We start from the raw sequence: 24,585 nt of genomic DNA, 5'->3' as shown, positions 1-24,585 counted from the left end.
TTTATCTAAAGTACGTCGACACTTTGCGAATAAAATTTCATTTTAAGCATGCCTTCAGCAGCTAAATCTAAAAGACATTATTTTATTTTTTTGGGGATATTAGCCAGATCTATTAATTTGACCAAAAAATGGTTTAAAATTCATCTACGCCCATTGTCAGCTTCAGCGTGCAAGTCTGGAAAGTAAATCAAAAGTTGCTCTTGTAGATTTTGCAAGCTTTGAATGATGCAAGGAATGTGAGCCAATACTGCAAAACTTTGGTCTGTTGCATTATCTTCATTATTCTTCTGAGCACATGGAAAGACAAACATTTTGTTTTGTAGAGAGGTTGACCACAAACGAAATTTTGCGTGAGATGCTTTTACTTTATCTTTAGAGCTGTTAATATAATTATCTTCTCTTCCTTGAAGGTCTTATTCGAATTGTTAAGGTGGCTAAAAAGATCTACCAAAATACTAATTTCAAGAGTAAATAGGGTCAGAAAAACGATAAGTATATTTAGATTTTGCATCTTGTAAGAACATTAAAAATTCAGCTTATAATACCTTTCTTTTGGATAGTCACCTGACCTCTTATGTGATAAAGGAGATTTTAATGACGCGAGCTCATATGTTCCCAAACGATTCTGAATAGCCCGGTTGGCAAAAATAGATAGATAGCTTTGGTATATTTTACAATTTTTATTACCTCCTTGAGCACGTCATTTAAATCAAAAGGTACTACCTTAGCAGCTTGAGCCATTGAGCCCGTCGATGAAGAAAATAATGTGTGCAGGATATGTTTGGCATTGTCGTTTTTATTTTGCAATGAGTCCGCTATTTTTGCAAGTCATAGCTTTAGCGCCATCGCTACAAATAGCGATACATTTTTTCCAATCAATATTGTAGTCGCAAGTGCTTTCTAAAAACATATCGTACAAACACTGGACAGTAGTGTTTGCAGAAAATGCTTGGCAAAATAAAATTTCTTCCATAATACCATTGATACTGTCATCTGCTTCAAAGCGCACAAATACTACAAACTGTGCACAGTCGGAAACATATATGTAGATTCATCAAACTTCAAAGCAAAATCTTGGCCGTTATTTAATTGTTGGCCCCTGTGAATAAAAGTTAAATGTACCCAAATCGGAAAAAATTATTACTTAACGTATGTAGTTTTTAACTAATTTATATCTTTGGCTTTCTATGACACCAGGGGGTCGCCAAAATATTTTAACCTGCAAAGGGGTCGCGAGATCAACAAGATTGAAAAACACTGGTCTATGATTCCGGCATGTGCGCCACCTGTATTAAAATTTTTTAACTTAGTAAGCATCATTTCGAGTATGAGGTTTCAATGGAAGTGTTGTAGTGCCGACGTTGCTAGTTAAATATAAACAAATCGGTAAGTAAAAACACGTATTTGCTGTAATATTTTTAGAGTCTATTTAGGAAAGGTTTATTTATAATCTAAAACATACATCTACGTTGTACATTGAGTAGTTTTAGCAAAAACTTTGCCTAAAAAGTATGTTGCTTAGAATCAACGTTGACGTTAAGTGGTATAGGACCATAACTACGATGTTGGGGGCCCCGGGGCAAACGTAATCTGGGGGCCCCCTACCCCGCAACGCAAAGGGGTCCGGAAAAATGTTTGATATTTAACCACTTGAAAACGCATTTTCCCTCCCGTGTGAACACCACACTCTCCTCTTTCTTTTTTTTCCAGCATGTCTTGCAATAATTATAAAATTAGCAGCGCTAATGAATACATCTTTATCTGTATCTGACATTGTGGACGGATCAGCAACGAATGCGTTCGTACACTACAATGTAAATGGTCTTACTTTGTAGCGAACGAATAATCAAGCGAACTACCAAGCAAACGTAAATGCACCTTAAGGTGCCTTAAGCAACTGCAATGTGAGCCAAACACAGTCAGTGAAGCTGGTCATTGTAGTGGTGGGACTGATCCTAATGTGCTCATTCTATCTTACCCTTACCCTTCTTTTTAAAAAGTGGTACCATGTTGTTCCCTTCACATACCAAGATGTTGTCTGGGAAAATTGGTTAAGTCAAAGTAGCTGGGCTGGGACCTGGGGCCACTATTACGGTTGCATTTTAATTTTTATTTCGCCAAAATATCTAATTTCCTCAGCAACAATTTATATGTTTACGAAAGGTCTCGGAGGCCCCAGCTTAGCCCGGGCCCCCTCTTCCTATGGCATTTTAGGTTTTGTTACGCCGAAATAACTAATTTCCTAACTAATAATTTAAATTTTTATGTTAAGGTCTCGGGGTTCCCAGCTTAGCTCAGGCCTCAGGGCCCCTGTTCTGTTAAAATTGCATTTTAGTCGAAAAGACTAATTTCCCCAGTGAAAAATTAGGACTTTATGTTGCTGTCTTTTTTAAAATTGTGCCATTTGAAAATATTTCGTCGATATCGGCTTTTAAATTACATATTTTTATTTTCCTCGTTAAAATCTATGCACTGCCAACCAAAAGGACGCCTTTGTGGGGCCCCCTTGGCCGGGGGCCCCGGGGCATTGCCCCGGTTGCCCCAATGGTAGTTACGGCCCTGAGTGGTAATGGTAAAAACTAAGCTAAATTTTCTTTTCAGAAATATGGACATCCCTCCTGTTACGTTTTATGAAAAAAAAAAGGAGCTACATAGTTCCTGTTAGAGCAGATGTATCAGATACAGAGAGTATATCCGATGATGAGGACATCGAAAGTAAGCATTTGGATGAGTGTTTAGTTGCAGATTCGGGAGATGAATATGATGAAATACAAATAGGTAGAAATAAATATATGGAGCATTCCAAACAAAAAGCTGATGTTCCTTGCCCTGCCATAATAAAACAGTATAACCGATACATGGGAGATGTGGATAAAGCCAATTCTCTTTTAGGATTATACCGCAGTCCTAGTAGGGCTAGACGATGGTACTATGCCATTTTTACATATCTATTAGATATGTGTTTTGTTAATTCCTGGCTAGTATATGAACATCATTGTGCTGAGCTAAAAGTAAAACCAATGCCTTTAAAAAAATTTAAAATGGACATAGCTGAATCTTTTCACCAAACAGGTAAAATTAAAAAGAAGGGGCGGCCTTCACTGAACGAGACGGTCGAAAAAATTGTAATTCCTACGAAAAGTCGATCACATGACATCACTAGGAAAGTCAACGTGAGACACTGGCTCATCTCGCACCTTGAAAACCATAGGGCAGTAACTGCAAAAATCATAATATCGAGTTATGAGCATTTTAAGTTTTTGTAAAGTTAATTTTATTTCTTGTAGTTCCAAAAATTAAACTACAAACCTGATATTTGGTATAATTGTCTTTAATTTTGCATATTTTTATATAAATTAAGAAGTACATAAAATTTGCTAAAATTAGTAGGTATTTTAGCACATACGCCCATATGGTTTTAAAAAATATATCAATTTTCGCAAATGACGCAGTAAAAATGCATATCAAATAATAGTTTTTTTATTTAAGATTGTACTTATTTATTACAAATTTTTAGTGCTAACACTTAATCAAAGGGTTGCATATTATAATCTGTCTGTTCGTCTTCTATTGTTGCATTGGTCACGTGTATATCTGCATAAAACCTATGATAGTGCTCTTGAATAACATTAGCCTTGCATAGTGAGAGTCTACATCTTGTTTTTTGAGATTGCATATTCCTGGTGGATGCGAATATGCTTTACTTAGTTCCATCTTAGCCACCATCCCTCGTTGTTTTTGCCTTATATTAATGGTTCTGAACTCTGTATCGTTAAAGCTTGCCTTAACCTGAAACTTATTTTTAAATGTCTTCTCCACCTAGTTCATCTTATGTCATTCCAGACGACAGACGACCTGATTTCCTTCTTCGTCAATGTTATAATTATTCCCCATTTCCTTACATCGTTTTTTAAAGTCCAATATATCCGATGTACACCTTTCATTAATTTTATATAAGGTTCACCTGTTTTTATCGCTGTTTGAACCACTGTGAACCATTGCGCAGCCACGTAAATTGGTCATCTTTTAAAGCCTTTTTTTGTTTCTCAATCAAAGAATACACGTTATCTACCGTATTTTGGGAGTGACCCGTTATCAAAAATTTGTGGTTTAGGTATGTTTTCAATTTCTGTACTGCATATTGACAAAGATAGACAATATACAGTCGGAAAAATGAAAGAATACCCATGAACGAACATATAAAACACGCTGTATTTTCCTGTCACCGTATCACAAAGGAAATTGTCCAGTACAAGTACATGTAACAATAATTATTACATGTACTTTCGCTGGCCAATTTTTTGTGTGACACGGTGACAGGAAAATACAGCGTGTTTTATACGTTCGTTCATGGGTATTCTTTTATTTTTCCGACTGTACTTGTTCTTGTTTCGCCCACAGTAGTTATCTGAGTATAATATTTTTTCTTTTTCGCTGGCATCGTTCCTCAGAAATTGTAGCAGGAACGACGCTATTTCATTTGAATCACGATTAGCAATTCGCTTGAACCAAAGACAGAAGTGTCCTGCATTTGTGGTCCGGTAAAAAATTGTGAAATTAAATAATGTTGATAATCTGCTTTTGTAATAAAATAAAGAGACTTCGCCTGAAGGCGTCGGTAGTAATGATTGTAAATCAAAACAAGAAGTGACGCAATTGTTGGATTTTGCAGATTTTAAGTCATTTATTTCTCTTTCCTATTGAGTTCCACTTCCTGACGGTGAGTATTATAGACTGTTTCTAATGTCGATTTGTCTAATTAATTTCTGTAACTTTCTCACAGCAAGCAAAGGTATTTTTAGGCTTAAAGGAATGTATATTAAATTCTGTGTGAAATATGGTTATCATCGTAGCGTAATTTCCGAACACCGAAACTTTTTCTTTGCAAAATTTTATATAATCGCGATGAATATCAGCAAGAGTTTTGTCAGCGCTGACGAATTATCTGGTAGTTTGTTTCCTTAGGTAGTTAGATTTCACTCTAAGAATGGACTCAATGTAAATCATTTTGTTTTGTTTCACGACTTCGTTGATTCTTTTTCCATTCTTATGAGTTCCTCGCTTTTCTTTTGGGATAAACCCATCTGCAGTATGACGTCGTATATTAATTTGTTATAGTCTTGTCGCTTATTTCCAGTGTTGCAATGAAATCTCTCTGCAGCACTCGTATGTTTTGTTGCATTTAAAAGATTTTTCCTTAGTACATCTCGCTTTTATTTTACGAGCGTGGGTCACATTTTGCACATATTGCCATATAGATCTAAGTTTTTGTTCCAATTTTAGAACCGTAGAGCATCAACTGCAGATAATACCTGATGGTATAAAAAGAAGAATCGATTTTTGATAAAAGCCATAGGGATGTATCTTTCTGGTGCCGAACTTAAAAATTTTTTGCAGATTCTGCTATATAGCATTAAAAAATAGATTTTTTCCTATTAGACTGCATTCAAAGGTCATTTCATGAAAAAATTGCAGTTATTGCCATATGGTTTTCAAGGTGCGATCTATGGACCAAAAGGAATATGCCGCTTTTGCAAGAATGGCTACACGACAATTATGTGTCAAAAATGTGACATGAGATTATGTTTTACACCGGGCAAGAATTGTTTCTTTAATTTCCATAACTCTCCATAAATTTTTATTTTTGTTTTTTCTTGTAACTGTGTAAGTAATAAAGTTCATGTTTGCTTATTTTTGTAACTTTTTTTACATATTGTAAGCCCTAAAAAAATTACTTTTGTTGATGGTGATTTCTCGTTTGCACAATGCAAAAATTTTAACCTCAAACTGATACTGTTGCTTTCGAGCAACGTTCTCGTTATACCACTAATGGACAATGTTACTTGAGGGCAACGTTTTTCAAACTCCACTTTTTATACAAAAATTGCATATACCAACCCCACTGATACGTTCATAGACGCTTAAAAAACGCCCACACAAATTTTTAGAATTTTATTTTAATAAATTTAATGTGTGACGGTTACAGGGTTAAATGGTCGTTATGTTATCACGAAACCAGAAACCAAAAGTCGATTAATAAGTAAGTTTTTACTTTTATTTTTATTAAATATAAAGGAACAATTATTATTTTAAAATGTTTCCTAATCAGATGCCAACTGAGGCAATATTAGTCCAGGAAAAGAACGTTTTATTTTCAGAAAATGCACAACGTTCGCAAAATGAACAAGCATTATATAATGCATGGGTTCAATCAGAAAATAATGTTCAAAAACTTAATATAGATAATCAGCGCCTAAATCAAATAATTATCACAATGGAGCAAAGATTAGCAAAGCTTGAGAATACCCAACAAGATATAGGGTCAACAGCAAGCGCCGATAAAACAAAAACCAAAACAGACAAATCTGAATATTTTACCGATGAAGAAGATTTAGCCAACGAAACGGAGTGGATAGGACAGGAGAACAGGAGGACCTAAAAACGCAAAATGGATACTTCATTATCTCCTCCCTCTCCAGAGAAAGCAACAGCTGTAAAGCAAATTCAAAAGCCAAAACTGCCACCTCCGGTTGTAGTAGAAGGTTTCGAAGATGTTGCCAACTTAAGTAAGACTCTAGTCGATGCTAGTATTAAATTCACCATGAAATAATAAACAGTGAAGTCATAAAAATCAATACACCCGACAGTAATGAGTATAGAAAACTAATAAACAGTTTAAACACGAGTAAACTTTCCTATCACACATATGGAAATAATAAGAAAGACCAATCAGAGTAATGGTTAAGAAACTACATCATTCCTATCAGCCTAATGACATAGTAAAGGAGCTACAAAGAAGAGGATATAAAGCTATACAAGCTGATAAGAAATTGAAGTGGAGAACTAAAAAACCTCTTAAAGATATAAACAAAATCTTTGGAATAACTGACATTTTGAGCATGAGAGTAGAAATTGAACCATTAAGGAGCTTGAAGCTGGTACCACAGTGCAAAAGATGCCAGGCCTATGGTCATACCTGGAAATATTGTAATAAGGAACCAAGATGTGTTAAATGCATCGATAAGCACTTACCAAAGATTGTCAGAAACCACTAAAAGAGGAACCAAAGTGTATCCATTGTGGTGAAAATCATCCTGCAAGCTACCGAGGATGTTATGTAGCAAAAAAAAAATACAAAAGCTGAGAAATCAGAGAACAAATAAGGCCAGTCTACCAAAACCACCACAAAGGGTCAATGAGAAGGAAAAACCAAAAGCACAAAACGTCACTGCAAATAGAAAATACAGTGATGTAGTTAATATTGTAAAACAAACGGACCAAGAAATGGAAACCAAGAATACATTGAAAATAATATTAGAAAAACTCATCAAGATAGATGACAAAATAACACAAATAGATATACGCGTTACTAGATTGGAACATAGCGCTAAAGAGCTATACCGAAAATTCGAAATGGCTAAGCAACTACGAATCATGGAATGGAATGTCAATGGGCTTCTGAAACACGAAATATAAAATATGTTAAACATGTTTATCCCAGTACTGATTCGTTAAATTGATAAGCATAATTTCAACTATAACTGTAATAACAAATAGTTTCCATGTTAACAAAAATAAATAGAATAATTCAATTTTGACGTTACGAATTGTCCGATACGAATTTGTATAGTTACGAATTGACGCCGTTACGAAGTGTCACTGTTACTAACTGTCGCCATTACGAGTTGTCCGTTACCACTTGTCCGGTTACGAATTGTCGTGTTACGAGATGTGTGGTCACGAAAACTAATAGGTTTGTTCGACCATCAAAAGAAATTCCAGCCCACACTGTAACAGTACCTCCTCGAAATGGACAAATTTTCTGGGTAGGTCGACGATTTCTCGGCACTAACGGATTGGTCCAAACAGGTAAGCGACGACTATCGGAGTACCTTCCAGAGCGGGACTTGTGAGTAAAGAGTACATATTTCCATTCTTTCTGCCAATTTCGATGTTTCACAGCCTAAGCTAGTTTTTGGCGTCTGAGCTCTGCGGTTAGCGGAACTCTTCTTAAAAGATGCCTTGATCTTAAATGGCTTAAATGGACCTCAGAGAACCTTCGACGTAGAGTTGCTACTGACATCGCAGTTCTCGTCGCCTCATAAAATTTTCTATTTAGGATTCTACAAGTATCGAGTGGAGTTCTTCGAGCTGATAGAGTAATGTAACGGTGCTGTGCGGGCGTAGTAACTCTCGGCCTTGCAGTTCTGAGCTGTTCCGCAACATTTCCCGTTTAGTTGAAACGATTGACTAACTGAGAAACTATACTTTGCGATACATTACAACTTGCACCTACATCCGCTTGCCTAGCACCAGCCTGGATCATAACAATAACCATATTAACACTTAACTTCCTTCTTTCCATACCTCTTTACTAAAAAACTTCGAAATGAAAATGATTATTTAGAATTCTTAGTTCAGAGAAATAAGGAAAAACAATATCGTGTTGGTGACACATCCCCCTCCAGGCTGAAACCAAATTTTTCGAGTAATATGGTCATCTATAGTAATAACCTATATGTTTCCTGCAGCCGATTTTGATGATATACATAGTTATAAACAAATGAAGATCAAAAAACGGTAAATTTTCGCTTTTTTCGTCTCCCACTAAAAAATTGGGCATTTTAAACAAATTTGAGAGTAATGAACTCATAAACCGTATAAAAAACTTCAATATGGCGTTCGCTGAATATGTCTATCCTTATTGGTTACTTAGAAAATTGCCAAATAAATCATACATTTTGAGTTTTTATAAATATTCATAACTTATGTAAAAATTAACTTAGAACCTTCTTATTACACGGAATGCTGAGACTTATGGTGCTTAAATTACACCCTAAATTCCAAAGCAATTGGTCAAATAGTTTAAAAGTTATTTAATTTGTTTATCCAAAATTTATTTTTTTTTGCAACACTGTAAGTCAGAAAATTATGAAGTTACAGTAATATTTTGGATAGTTTATGAAAGAAGAAAATTTACAGTATTAATTTAATTTAAAAAAAATGACAAAAAATAATTATAGATATTACAAAATAATTTTGCAAAAACATGTGAATTAAAAAAATGGGGGGGGGGGGGCTAACTTTGTCCCTAAATGTCCTAGAACAGTTGTTTTTCTTTCTAAATGTGTATAAAAATTCAGTCTTTCTAAGTATGAAAAAATAATTTTTCTACGGGTAACGGTTAAAAAGTTATTCTAATTGTTTATAAGTAAGCAAAAAATGGACATGTTTTTGCAAAATAATTTTACACTGTTGAAAATTATTTTTTGTCATTTATTTTTAATTAAGGTAATAGTATAAATGTTCTTCTTTCATAAACTGTCCGAAGTATTATTGTAACCTCATAATTTTCTGACTTATAGTGTTGCAAAAAAAATGAATTTGGGAAAAATAGATTAAATAACTTTTAAACTATTTGACCAATTGCTTTGAAATTTAAAATATAATTTAAGTACAAGAAGTCTCGGCATTCCGCTTAATAAGAAGATTCTAAGTTAATTTTTACCTAAGTTCCGAATATTTATAAAAACTCAATATTTATGATTTATTTTGCAATTTTCTAAGCAACCAATAAGGTTGGACATATTCAGCGAATGCCATATTGAAGTTTTTTATACGATTTATGAGTTTCTTACTCTCAAATTTGTTTAAAGTGCTTAAGTTTTTGGTAATAGACGAAAAAAGCGATAATTTACCGTTTTTCGATCTTCATTTGTTTATAACTATGTATATCATCAAAATCGGCTGCAGGAAACATATATGTTAATAATACAGATGTCCATACTACTCAAAAAATTTGGTTTCGGCCTGGAGGGGGATGTGTCACGAGAAAAACCTTATTTCTCTGGACTATCTGTACAGTTCAGAAACAGACTGAACACATGGTAACTAATGCCGTCTAAATTATTGTGATAAAAATGTACTGATATTTTTTTGTGAATTAAAAAAGGAATTAATGGGACTGTTTACGGCGAGCGGCAGCAACCCTAAAATCATGGGTGAATGCCCAATTTTGGTCATTCCTTATATTTTCAAGGTCGGTGAATCCGAATATGAAGTTCAATTTAGAATTAATTTAGATGATTTTTTAACTCTATAACTTTATCTTTGGTAACTGTACATAATTCCCTTCGAAAATTTTACTGTATCATCTTTGAGGTATTTATAGTATTTATAAGATTTGTCCAAGATTCTTAAAAAAATTAAATGAGTAAAATTGCGATTTTGAGAATATTCCCCCACATAAAGTTCCAAATAAACCTCATTTTCGTTTTCAGCCCCATCAAAAATATAAAGTATGACAAAAATAAGCCATTCACCACACCGTGGTCAGTATCTCGAGAATTAAGCGTTTTTTTGGGGTGTGCCGCTCGTTTATAATGGTAGAAGAGCCCAAGCGGGGATTTTTCTAGTTATTCGAGCGCGTCAGATTATTAAATGTGGAGAAACATTGTACCCTGAAAATGTACCTCTGGCATATATTGGCTCTTAATCCAGGGGGAGTTTGTTAAGGGGGGGGGGGCGAAAAAAATCTATCCGTAGAAAAACTCGAAATCGTCAGATTAAGATAAGGTAAGTTTAGTACATTCAAAACTGTTTATATTTAAAAAATCTGATGATTTGAGCGGCGCGTAAGGAAATGGGTTAGTCCCATTTCACAAGAAAAATACGAATATTTCGCGAAATGAATGACAGATCGAAAAACTAAAAAACACGTGCTCAATATTTTCCAAAAATCTATCGAATGATACCAAAGACGACTTCCCACGGGGAGGGGTGGGGGGTAAATTTAAAATTTTAAATACGAATCCCTCGCGAAATGAACATCAGATCGAAAAACTGAAAAATACACGTATTCAATATTACTTTAAAATAGGGTTTAAAACAGGGGTTACTTTAAAATCTTAAATGGGTGCCCCATTTTTTATTGCAGATTTGGATTCCTTATGTAAAAATAAGTAACTTTTATTCGAGATATTTTTTCGAATTATGAATAGTTGGCGCTATAATTTTAAAAACGGATTGTTGGAAATAGAAAATTAATTAAAAATGGAAAGTCCCCACTAAAATGGAAAACTTAACTTTTTTTGGTTTTAAGACCTACTCTTCACAACGCAATAGATCCCCATAACACTCGAGTGACTGCACATTTAGCATACTTTGCTCCCCTACCAATAACTTTTTCCCTATTGCATATTTTGACTTGAACTTTTCCAGAAAACTTCTTCATGATTTATGTTTTAAGGCTGTGTTGGTGAAAATTACAAACTTAACAGTTTGTCACTCAACTTTTTTAAGTAAACATGAAACTAACGAAATCTGACGACAAAATGTTTAAAAATTAACAACTCTTCTTTTAATTTTTTTAAACATTTCGAACAAATGTCGTTGTTATTTAAATAATGCAAATATGATACAGTAACATTTTCAAAAGGAAATATTTACAGCGAACAAAGATACAGCAAGTTGAAAAATCATCAAAATTTATTTTTCGATTTTTTCCTTATACTTTTTTCTATTTCTAAGCCACAAATTAGGGATGTGCCGCTCGCCCCATTTAATATGAAAATAACCAAATTTTTTCGACAGCAAAAGTTTTTTTTAATAATACCAATATCCTTAACGTTTGTCGAGCAGTTTAATTAAAATTATACCTACTTGGAAGATATTATTGCTAAATTAATAATCATTAAAACCTAATTCATTAAATCGATTGTAAACAAATCGATAATTTTGTGGGAAACAAATCTGGTATAATATAAATATTACAAAATTTTTTTGACCTCATTAACAGTCTCGCTATCTTCGATGCCTCAATATTTCACACTAGCCTATATAAAAGCAATTAGTATAAACATTTAGTTATTTCTAAAATGTTGAAGTGTACGGTTCTTGTGGCGTTTCTTGTGTTGTTAAAACACACATGTAGTGGACGGTATTTGCAAACGTGCGGGCCGAATGATAATGAAAAAACTATTTTTAATCAAACTGGTAAGTGTATTTGCTTTGCTTTAATAACTTAACACCTCAGCTCTTTCAATGTCAAAGTAGTTGGTTTAAAATAATTGCGTCTTAGCGTTCATTTTTTAACAATGCTTACGTCAGACCAGGACATTTAGGAAAAATAAATCGATTTTTAACTAAAACACCTATCGACTTTTTCCATGTGTTCAGGATGACGTCAGGAAGTCTACAATAGAAAAAAAGTGTGTGGAAATGCATAATACAGTGCGTGCCTAAAATGCATCAAAGTGCATGAATGTTAAAATCAGTAAATTAAGAGCCACATTTTTTTTCTCAGGGGCTTTTGGGGCCACTAAAGATGAAGACGCAATCAAAACCGACCCCAAGAGCACCTGGTGCTCAGTGTTACTGTTTAGGCACGTTATTTGGAGGTTCGCGGATTTTCGGCTCTAAATTAATACAAACAGATTACTCGGTTTTTTTTTGGGATTCTTCTTCTTCTTCTTCTTAAGGTGCCGAGACCGCTTGTCGATCGTTGGCTCTCATGTTGCCCAGCATATTAACAATCACTGTCTTATATACAGCCGCACGAAATAGTTCAGTGCTAGTTTTCCCAAACCATTGGCGTAGGGTTTTAAGCCAAGAAGTTGTACGGCGGCCCACACTTCTTTTTTCCCATTATTTTACCTTGCATGACAAGGTGAAGTATGTCATATTTTTCTGGGTGACGCATTATATGACCAAAGTATTCCAATTTGCGCCTTTTAACCGTGTTCACTACTTCGCAACTTTTATTCAAACGTTGCAAAACCCTTTCGTTTGTGATTTTTTCTACCTAACTGATCTTCAGAATACGGCGGTAGACCCACATCTCAAATGCTTCTAGCTTTTCTAAAAGCGATTCTGTCAGGGTCCATGCTTCAACCCCGTAAAGTAGTACTGGGAATATATAACATCGAACCATTCTTATGCGAAGTTCCAAACTTAGATCATGACTGCACAGGATTTTCTTAAATTTCATAAAACTTGTTCTTGCTTTGGCAATTCTACTTTTTATTTCTGTACTAGGGTTCCAGCTTTCATTAATATGAGCACCCAGATATACAAGATTACTTACTCGTTCAATTGAGTCATTACTGATTTTTACGTTATAGTTATTATTATTTACGGCTGCCTGTTTACTAATAACCATAAACTTTGTGATTCTTGCGTTGAGTTTGAGTCCATATATCGCGCAGAATGCCACCATTTGGTTCAATAATGTTTGAAGATGTTCAATTGATCCTGTCAGTAACAAGGTGTCATCTGCCTATCTGATATTGTTCATAAGCATACCATTAATGAGTATTCCCTCTTTTGCGCTTTCCAACACTTCATTTAAGATTGTTTCAGCGTAAAGATTAAACAACATTGGTGACAATATACAGCCTTGTCGAACTCCACGCTTGATTTTTACTTCTTCAGAGCACTAATTCCCAACCCTAACACATGCAGCCTGGCCCCAATACAAATTTGCGATTATTCTAATGTCCCTACCGTCCAGACCGGTAGTTTTAAGAATATGTAGCATTTTTTCATGGCGAACCTTATCAAAGCCCTTTTCAAAATCAATCGCGCACATGAAAACGTCATGATTTACATCTCTGCATCTTTGAATTAAAACGGGTTGCGAATAGTGCATCACGCGTTCCAAGGCCACAGCGAAAACCGAATTGAGTACTTGAGATTCTTTCCTCAATTTTTCTATATGTTCTTTAATGAATTATTCTGAGAAAAGTTTTCAATACATGACTCATTAGGCTGATGGTGCGATAGTCGCTGCATTTTGTGGCTCTGTGTTTTTTTGGTAGTACAACAAATGAGGATTTAAGCCAATCTTTAGGAATTTTTCCGCTTTCGTATATTAAGTTGAATAATTTCGTAAGTATCTTAATGCCCTCGGTACCTAAAAGCTTTAGTGTTTCTACGTAAATTCCATCTGGTCCGATCACCTTGCCATTTTTTGCGATTTTATAGCGTATTGAACTTCTTCCTTAGTTATTGGAGGACCGCTTATGTCATTTAGCGTTTCTAGTTCGCTTCTTTCATCATCGAATAATTCCTTTATATATTCAGTCCATCGTATTAGTTGACCTTCGATATCGATTATAATTTTTCCATTTTTATCTTCGATTAGTGGAGGATTGCATTTTTTATTCAGTCCTGCAACTTCTTTCAGTTTTTTTGTGCATATTGAATGCGTCATAGATACGCTCGTAGTTCTCAATTTCTTTACATTGTTGTTTATGCCACTCTGATTTAGCTGATCTTATTTTTCTTCGAATCATACTGTTTAGCTTTTTGTATTCTGTCAGATTAGTATTCTTATATTTTCTTCTTGCATCCATTAAATTCAATATCTCTTCTGTCATTCACTGTTGCCTATTCCCACGCTGATTTTCCATTAGATGGTCTTCTTGGACTTTTTCCAACGTTTCTTTGCATGACTCCCATAATTGTTCTTCTGAATTTTTATTTTCCAATTTCTGAAACTGATCTTCTAATTTATCGGTTACTATTTCTTTCACTTCCGTATTTGAAAGTTTATCTTTGCTGATCCTAGGAGATATTTTGGGGTTTTTAATCTTTTTAAATTTAAGTAATACTTTAGCTGCTAGTAAGTTGTGGTTGGAGGGTACATCCGCTCCTGGATATGTTTTGGAGGATAAGATAGCATCTCTATATCTTTTTGATATACAGATATAATCAATTTGATTTCTTACTATTCTTCCACAAGTGTCCATAGGAGATTTCCAGGTGTAAAGTCGTCGCTTAGGCAAGTCAAAAAAAGTGTTGGATATTAATAATTGTTTTTCTACGCAAAATATAATCATTCTATCTCCACGGTCGTTTCTCGTTCCTAAACCAAACTTGCCAACGACATCTTCTTCACTACTTCTTCCAACGTTGGCATTGAAATCCCCCAATACAATGTTTATATCCTGGCTTCCTGTGAGTGATAATAAATAGTCTAGATCTGAATAAAAGCTTTCGATAACTTCATCGTCATATTGTTGTGTAGGTGCATATACCTGAATGATGTTTAAGTCTGTACGATTTGTTTTTATTTGTAACATTATTAATCTATCTGAGTATAGCACGATATGTTTTACTGATTTTGCGACATTTTGTTCTAAAATAAATGCCACACCATTTCTATGTTGCGGACCTTCTTTACCAGAGTAGTAAATTTCGTAATTATCTATCGTCATATGGCCAGAATCCCGCCACCTCATCTCGCTTATACCTAAGGTATGTATATTTAACCTTCGCATTTCCTTGATCGTATTGTGAATCTTTCCAGATTCAAACATACTTGTAATATTCCAAGTCGCTATTAAACATTCTTTATCTATTACCAAATTAGATGAATTACAGGGAACTTGCTTGATGACGACTGAGGAAACCCTGCTGCTTCCCACGCCGAATCTTGGATTCCGAGTCCCATGATTAGTAAATATATTTACATTATCAACATCTGTCATCATGAGTTACTAGGGAAGTTTGTTACTAGGAACTTGTTTTTGGGATTGCTGAACACGAATACATCAGGACGGACCACCGCAGCACCTGGTGCCCAGTCATTGCTGAGACACGTCATTTTCTGAGATTTCGAGGCTTTTCGGTACTAAATTGATGCAAATAAGATTACTCGGGGGACCCGACCTTCGAAAACCAAATATGCTCGAAATTCGAGATGACATACCTTAGCATTACTCTCGGACCAGGTACTCTGGGGTCGGTTCTGATGGCGTATTCTTGTTCAGCAGCAACTCCAAAACATCCGAGTAAATATTTTGCATCAATTTAGAGCAGAAAACCCTCGAAACTCCAGAAGCTGACGTATCTTAACAGTGACCCTCAGCACAAGGTGCTCTGGTGGACCATTGTTTTGATGGCGTTTGAACGACCCCAAAAACCCCCGAGTAATCTGTTTGCAATCATTTAGTGCCAAAAACCTTCAAAACTCCAGATGATGTGCCTTAGCCTGGACACCAGGTACTCCGGTTGTATCCGGTTGTTGTGTTGTATCCTTTCCATTTATGTTTTTTTCTGACTGGTGGTAGTACAACCATTGTCAACATAAAGCTTTACCATTGCGTCCCTTAAATTGAAAGCTGAGGCTGGTGCCGGTCCACTGGCCTACAATAAAAACAGAATGATAGTATACCTGCTTTGATTGAATAGTCTCTTACTGAAACGTGTTTAGGTAATTTTTTCTTAGTATAATCAAAGCATAATTTTCGCTTCTTCTCCTTCTTCTTTAGATAGCGTCTCCTCTAAGGAGGTTGGTAATAATCACAGCTATTTTCACTTTTGAGATTGCAGCTCTGAACAAGCCGATGTAATATTCGTATTTTGAGTTTAAAAATAAGGTCTCTACTGCATAATAAATTTCTCATCTTGTTAAATCCGGCTCTAGCTTGTCCAATTCTCATTCCTATTTTTTCTGTATATTCGTTATTCTCATTAATCATTGTACCGAGATATCTGTATTTTTTAACTACTTCTATTGGCACTCCTCTTATGTTTAAAATGTCTTTTGTTGTGTTTCGGAAATTGTCATAAATTGTTTTCTATTAGCGTTAAGTGCTAGTCCGCTTTCCTCACAAGCATTTACTGTATTATTATCTAATAGTGGCTGTAGGACTTTGTACGTATACAATTTTCGCTACTAAATATTAATAGTCGAAGAGCTAGTGAACCCTCCGACTAACGGTCGTCCTGTAAGGCTAGAAATTTGTCTAGTGATAATTCATAGCACACCAAGGCTAAAAACCATGACCTGGCAGGCATCAGCGGTGCACGTGTATCTACCAGGTGAATCGAAAAGTGCATAGTTAAGGGGTAAAATAAACTTTCTCCTGTAAGGTTTAAATTTAAGTATGTGTTTGAGTAAGACATTTAGAAGAAATGTGTAGAATGACAGGCGATTCTGAAGAGCATAAGACCTTGCCAGGCGAGGGGAAAGATTAGGGGTTTTTCCTAAAATTATTTTTTTTGCATCGAACAAATTTTTTTAGGTTTTTTGAATCATTCCAAACAGAAAAGGTCTTTAGTGATTTTTCTCTTAAGTTAACAGTTTTTGTTATATAAGCGACTGAAAATTTTGAAAATTGCGAAATCGGCCATTTTTCACCCTAAATCGGACATTTATCTAAAAATTTCAATGTTGCCAAGGTACGTAGATATTCTTTAAACCTTGATTGATGAAATCCCGAAGACGTTTTTGCAATAAAATATCGAAAACCTCTTTGTTCTTTTAATTTCTAATCAAGCGGGTGCGACACTGTAGTATAAGTGAGGACGTTTGAGTTTGCATAAATTCATTGAAGAGAAATCCTCAGATAGGTCGATTTTTAGTTTTGAATTAGGACTTTTTGGCATATACATAATTCTAGTGACGTCATCCATCTGGGCGTGATGACGTAATCGATGATTTTTTTAAATAAGAGTAGGGGTTGTGTGATAGCTCATTTGAAAGGTTATTTAATTCTCTATTCAGTAATATAAACATTAACATAATTATTTATACAGGGTGTACAAAAAAATTTTTCTTCTATTTGTCAAATTTAATCAAAGTTAATTTAATAAAAAAAAATTTTTTTTGTACACCCTGTAAAAATAATTATGTTAATAAATAAAAATGTATACCATTATGTTAATGTTTATATTAGTGAATAAAGAATTAAATAACCTTTCAAATGAGCTACCACATAACCCCTACTCTCATTTAAAAAAATCATCGATTACGTCATTACGCTCAGATGGATGACGTCACTAGTATTATATATATGCCAAAAAGTCCTAATTTAAAAATAAAAATCGACCTATCTGAGGATTTCTCTTGAAATTTGCCCATTCTTGAGATAATGAATTTATGCCAACTCAAACGTCCTTACTTATACTACAGTGTCGCGCCCGCTTGATTAGCAATTAAAAAACAAAGGGGTTTCCGATATTGTATTGCAAAAAGTTCTTTGGGATTTCATCAATTAATTTTTAAGGAATATCTACAAACCTTGGTAACTTTGAAATTTTTAGATAAATGTCCGATTTAGGGTTAAAAATGGCCGATTTCGCAATTTTCAAAATTTTCAATCACTTATATAACAAAAACTATTAACTTAAGAGAAAAATCACTAAATACCTTTTCTGTGTGGAATGATTCAAAAAACCTAAAAAAAATTTGTTCGATGCAAAAAAAATTATTTTAGGAAAAACCCCTAATTTTTCCCTGGCCTGGCAAGGTCTTATGCTCTTCAGAATCGCCTGTCATTGTACATATTTCTTCTAAACGACTTACTCAAACACATACTTAAATTTAAACCTTACAGGAGAAAGTTTATTTTACCCCTAAACTATGCACTTTTCGATTCACCTGGTAGATACACGTGCACGGCTGATGCCTGCCAGTTCATGGTTTTTAGCCTTGGTGTGCTATGAATTATCACTAGACAAATTTCTAGCCTTACAGGACGACCGTTAGTCGGAGGGTTCACGAGATTTTTGACTATAATAACCTTGAGCCAAAGCTAGTTTTTTAGAGCTTTTTTATTTTTATGCCTTTTAAAATTATTTCCAAATATCCTGTGTTTAAATTTCCCTTGCTGATATGTTTTTGACCTTATTAACAAGTTCTCTTCGATGTCTCAATATTTTTTCTTCTTCTTAAAGTGTCCTCTACTCAATGGAGGTTGGCTACTATAATTGCAAATTCTTGTCTGTCTTCTTATTTGCTGTTTGGCTGTTGGCTGTTTTTTTATTTAGCCCTCTCCATTCTCGGATGTTTCTTAGCCACGATAGTCTTTTCCTTTAGCATATATTATTTCACGCTAGCGTATACAGTGCTAGTCAAAAGTCCGTACCCCCTCGTATCTTTTGAACGGTTATACCTATAATAGTGAAATTGGGAGGGAGGAAATAAACGGACGTAAGCTTCTCAACTAGTCATGACAGGTGACACAATAGTGACAGATGGCTTTACAGCGCCACTGTGACAGATACATTTAAATGGGACCTTATGGCAAGTGATACCTCGTTTAAAAGGTATTGAAAATACCTATTCAGTCATGCTAAGCTTGTTCGAGTTTAAGCTAATTTTGATGAATAAATGAAATAAATATAAAATTGTAGTTTCGCATTTAACTAATAAAAATTATATGGTTACTTGTCAAAAAGGTTGACGTTGACGTAAAAACTACTAGAGAATTGAAAAACGTCAACTTTTTCAACAAAAAAACCATTTGAAATTTGAAATTTGACATGAGGCGGACTTTTGAAATTTTATTAATTACTTGCGAAACTACAATATTATATTTATTTAATTTATTCACCAAAATCAAAATCAACTTAAACCCAAAAAATTAGTATGACTGAATAGCTATTTTGAATACCTTTCAAACGAGGTATTACTTGCCATAAGTTTCCATTTAAGATTATCAGTCACACTGGCTCTGTAACGTCATCTGTCACTATTACGTCACCTGTCATGACTAGTTAAGAAGCCTACATCCGTTTATTTATTCCCTCCAAATTTCACTATTTTAGGTACAACCGTTCAAAAGATAAGAGGGGGGGTACGGACTTTTGACTAGCACTGTATAAAAGCAATTATTATAAACATTTCGTTATTTCAAAAATGAATAACCATTTTCAATTTCGTTGCAACACGAAACTACAGCCGCATCATTATCCTAGTCCAATCAGAGAGTGCAGCAAGCACCTCTACCGGTTTCGACACTTATTAGTCTCTCATCAGGAGGCACAACTTCTGCTCTCTCTGACCCAACCAGGACAAACCCCGGCGTGCAGTCACGGATTGCAACGAACGATATGGCAGGGATGCCCTAGCGGCAACTGCTAGCAAAACCTAAGTTTTCAATCTAATAGCTCATAAAACAACACCAAACGATGTTACTCTACATCCTACCCGATTTAAAACAATGGGAACCTTCTCTGGTAACACCTCAGAGGCTTCTACAATTTGCAAGCTTCTGCAAGTTAGATTTTTATTTGTTAGCTTCTTCTTTTTTTACTTAGCAACAACATTTTTGTGTATTTTAGTAGTATTTTGTATTTTGACAACGAAACCCAATTTGGGCTTCGAAACGTTAATAAAATCATTTTTTTGGTAAAATTGTGGCTTATTTTCCATTAAAAGTAATTTATTATAAAAATGCCATAAGAAAATAGCTTCAGAACAACTTCTACAAGTTGCAAAGCATTTCGTTATTTCTAAAATTTTGATGTGCAAGGTTCTTTGGCATTTCTTGCAAACGCCTTGTGATGATTTTTGATGACTTGATTCTAAACTAAAAGATTTTCTAAATGTAACACAATTCATATTTTAACGTCTTCTTCTTCATGTGCCTTGTCCGTTGCGGAAATTTAATATTTTAACATTTAAGAAATCTTTTTAATTCAATTTTTGCCATTTTAAAGTTAGGCCCGCAGCATAAATTTTGCGTTTAGTAACGCAATATTTTTAAAATATTTGTCAGATTTAAGTTTCGACATCTCTATATATGTGTAACGTTCATATGCCAAACTAAAAGGATACTGTTTATACTTAAAAAATACATATCCTCAAATTTCTTTCTTAATTAAGTACGTATGTAATGGTTCAATGCGTTAAACGAAATTAGAACACCATATTCTTAAACTCATTTGAAATAATATAGGCCTAGATCCCACTTACCAAAAAAGGTCTATTAATAGCAAGCTGAAAATTTGTTAATAGCTTAAGGGTGTCTAGTCGGACAAACTTTGATATACGGGAACACTGGAACAGGGGAAGTTTTAATTGTGGAACATGTTATAAGTTTCGAACGTCAGACTACGAAAACGTCACATGTATTTTGTCGGATAGAACTTCCAGTTGATTTGTTAAACTCATTCCAAATTTTTAACCTGTTCCACCATTAAAACTTCCCCTGTTCCTAGAGATGCATCAAGTCAAACTAGTTTGATTTTATTCAACAAACTTGACTTGACTTGAAAACCAAACTTTTTCTGTAAAAAAGTTTGACTTGACTTGATTTCGATATCTTTAGGTTTGACTTGAAATCAAACTTCTTCAAACAGTTTGAAGTTTGAATATCATATTGCGCTACGTGTTTATTTCCAATTCTAATGGAGAGCGTACCGACTTTTGTTTTGACTTATTTGGATAGGTCTGAATCTGTACTCTTCTACTGCTACTCCGCAAATTAGTTTGTAGTTCATATTAAGAAGTATGTGCTTGGCTTGTTTATTACGTTCGTTTTGAAGTGTGTGCTTTGTGAAATAATATCTGAACCTGAATATTTTTCAGCTCAGAACAAGTACCAGATCAAATTGAGTCTGATTTTGAAGGTATCTCTTCTCTTCCACTGCAAAAATTAAGAGAAAAAAATCTGTAGTTGAAGTAGAATTAATTAAGAAAAATAAATATACTAATTTATTTGATATTGCGGCAGCGGCAGGTGATTTCAAAACAATGAACATTGAAAAGTGCATACTTGTATTATGTAAAAATAAAGAACAGTGTTATAAAATGACAATTAGTAAACTAATTCTTTAAGACGACATTGCAAAGTCGCAAAAAATTCATTAAACCTACTCTATCAAAAATATAATATTTTGTTGTTCCTTCATAAATTTTTGTTAAAGGGGCAGTTCAAGTATCGTTAACACAATTTTACAACTTCTTTATCCCATCTGTACCTTTTCATCTTTTGTTGTGAAGATAGGTCCAGCTATTTATTGGAAACATGTGTTACTGTGCTTGATCTGGTAATACAAATTTCAAGATTTTTTCACTTGAATAATATTGTCCTATTGTAACATCAGCGGAGCGTGAGGGGACAATATAATACAATCCAGGGGTTCTATGTAAAGTATAAACGAAAGTTGAAAAGTTAGGAGATTGTGATTCCGTAGTTTTTTTTATTTAAGTTAAAAAACAATGTTTTGTAAAGCGCTGTTCTAACCTCCCTCCCCCCCCCCGTATAACGCGCCGTAACGTTTTACATGACCCCCTTCCCCAACTTCATCATCATCAGTAGCTCGACAACCCTTTTTGGGTCCTGGCTTGTTCTAGGATTTTCCGCCATGCTGTTCTGTTCCTTGCTTTGTTCTTTCAGTGGGTAATCTCAAGTGTTTTCAGATCTTGTTCCACTTGTTCCATGTATATATCTAAGTTTGGATCTTCCCTTTGACCTTCTCCCTACTGGTGTTTGCCTCATTATATGTTTTGGTGTTTCGGTCTCCAACATCCGTTTAACATGGTCCATCCAGCGCAGACCTCCGATCTTTATGGATGTTATGACGTCGGGTTCGTTGTATGCTGCGTATAGTTCAAAATTATATCTTCTGCGCCATACGTCATTTTCTTTCACCCCTTTATATATGTGTCTGAGGATTTTTCGTTCAAACGTACCTAATAAGTTCTCATCGCTTTTCGACAGTGTCCATGTCTCTGATCCATATATAAGGACCGGTTTAATCAGGGTTTTTACCGGATCATTTACTAACTTGCGTTACCCTCCCCCAACTTGCGTTACGTAATACTTTAAAGCTTCCAAAGTAGATTAAATTACACTTGGTATGATAAAAATCTATCCAACTAATTCTTTGTTTTAATCTAGTGAGATTCAAATATAAAAAAGTTATATCGATAAAACGAAACTTACCAACAAGCAATTCTAAGCATACAGGAATCATTTTCAAAAAATTTACCCTATTTTGATTATAATCGCTTCCTGTATCAAGATACTTTTAAGTGGCACTCATTGTATTATTAATTTTCTTATCTTAATTGGCAACTAACATGTCAATGTCGACAAAAAAATATATCAACTAAATAAATTATTTTTCAAACTCTTTCAAACTAGTTTGACAAACAGTTTGAATTTTCAAACCTGTACGATTGACCAGTTTGACTTGACTTGAATTATTTGTCAAAAGGATTGACTTGAGTTTGACTTGAAATTAAGTAAAACTCAAGTCAAGTTCAAACATTCAAGTCAAACTTGTGCAACTCTACCTGTTCCAGTGTTCCCATATATCGAAGTTTGTCCGACTAGACGCCGTTAAGCTATTAACAAATTTTTAGCTTGCTATTAATCAACTTTTTTTTCTTATGCGGGATCCAGACTTACTAATTTGCAATTTTATTATCAACAGGATTAGGCAAGTATCACTTTTTACTTTTAATTTACATTTTTTAAATCGTTTTAGCAAAAAAAGGGTTCAATAAATTAAAAAACATGTTTTTTCACAAATAAATACGTTTTTAGAATTTTTATTATTAGTCAAGATATTTCAATGGTATTGACATAAAATTTCTTGTCTTGTCTTGAAATCTAAAATTACTTCTTGTCTTGATCTTGTCTTAAAATCAAGACAAGATCAAGACAAGATTTTGAAATTTTCAAGAACTTGGCGACCCCTATGAGGTAGTATTCTTCGATTTGTTCTATCTCATGGCTATTTGTAGTTATACGTCTGGGGTAGTCTGTGCTCGTAATTGTTTTTGTTTTTGTCACATCCATTCTTAGTCGGACATATATTGGGAGCTGTCTGCGAGTTCATTCACCATCATTTGTAGTATCTAGAATATGCACGCTATTATCACGATGTCGTCTGTCGTCAGCGAATCTGAGGTGGTTTACCTTATTGTCATTAAAGTTGAGGCCATAATATTGACCAACTTGAAATTTTGAAGGCGTCTTCTAGGGCTAAATTAAACAGCTTTGGAGATATGACGTCGCCTTGCCCACTTACTCTCTTAATAGGGTTGGGATTTGTATTTTTGTCTAGTTCTAGTTGTTATTTTATCATAGTTGCATTTTCATGTACATTATGTATTAGTTATTATTAAGAATTAGTTATTAATAAGTATTAGCTATTAATAGTATTATTAATAGTTTGTTCTGTGGTCCACGACTGGTTACTCACGGAACCTAAAAACATTCAAATATTTTAAATTTATACTGAATTGCTCGACTGGGTCCGACTTGCACCCTGGTGTTTTCAGTAATGTCGGATTCCATTGTTTCGTTCGTAGATTGACGTCACCAAATGACTGAATCAGGTTAATGAGATTTTATACGTCGTCTAAATAAGCACTTGTTTTTTCCTACAGTTATTTTTAATAACTTTTCCATAAAACATATAAAATTGTAACTTAATTGTATACACATTACTACTGATATAAAATAATGTACGCTTTTGTCTATTTCCGATTACAAAACCATTTTTCGAAGAAACTCTCACTTAATAATTATAGAAAGGTACCTACTTAGACTAGGTTATCAGAACAGAGCATTTAGAACTCAAAACACCGGAATAAATTGATTTTAAATACAGCACCTAGAAACTTGCAACATTATGCATTGTGTTCAGGAGGCTATACCTAACTGTAAAATATCTAGCCAAATTTCCACTACCAAAAAAAATCCGCCAAAAAAATCTAATTTAAGGCCCCATTTTTTTGACCATTTTTGAAGTTATACTTCTTTACGCGCATATGAGGGTGAATTTTAATAGGATTAAAACCTTTGATCCCGGTGCAGTCGCATTACAACTTTGCTC

The 24,585-nt window shown here is 34.4% G+C and overlaps 1 protein-coding gene across 1 annotated transcript in view; it reads left to right on the top strand.

Moving 5' to 3' along the window:
• Window positions 1-11,769: 11,769 nt before the first annotated feature.
• LOC114331518 (UMP-CMP kinase 2, mitochondrial) overlaps window positions 11,770-24,585 on the top strand; it is a 92,053-nt gene continuing 79,237 nt past the window's right edge. Inside the window, exon 1 of the mRNA XM_028281110.2 lies at window positions 11,770-11,994. Within this exon, the coding sequence (XP_028136911.2) occupies window positions 11,877-11,994 (118 nt within the window). The 5' untranslated portion in view covers window positions 11,770-11,876. The remainder of the gene's footprint in view (window positions 11,995-24,585) is intronic.

This window comes from Diabrotica virgifera, chromosome 6 (genome assembly GCF_917563875.1).
Source record: "Diabrotica virgifera virgifera chromosome 6, PGI_DIABVI_V3a".
NCBI lineage: Eukaryota > Metazoa > Arthropoda > Insecta > Coleoptera > Chrysomelidae > Diabrotica > Diabrotica virgifera.
The sequence above is the reverse complement of the archived record's forward strand: the minus strand, read 5'-3'. Positions and strand labels throughout refer to the sequence as shown.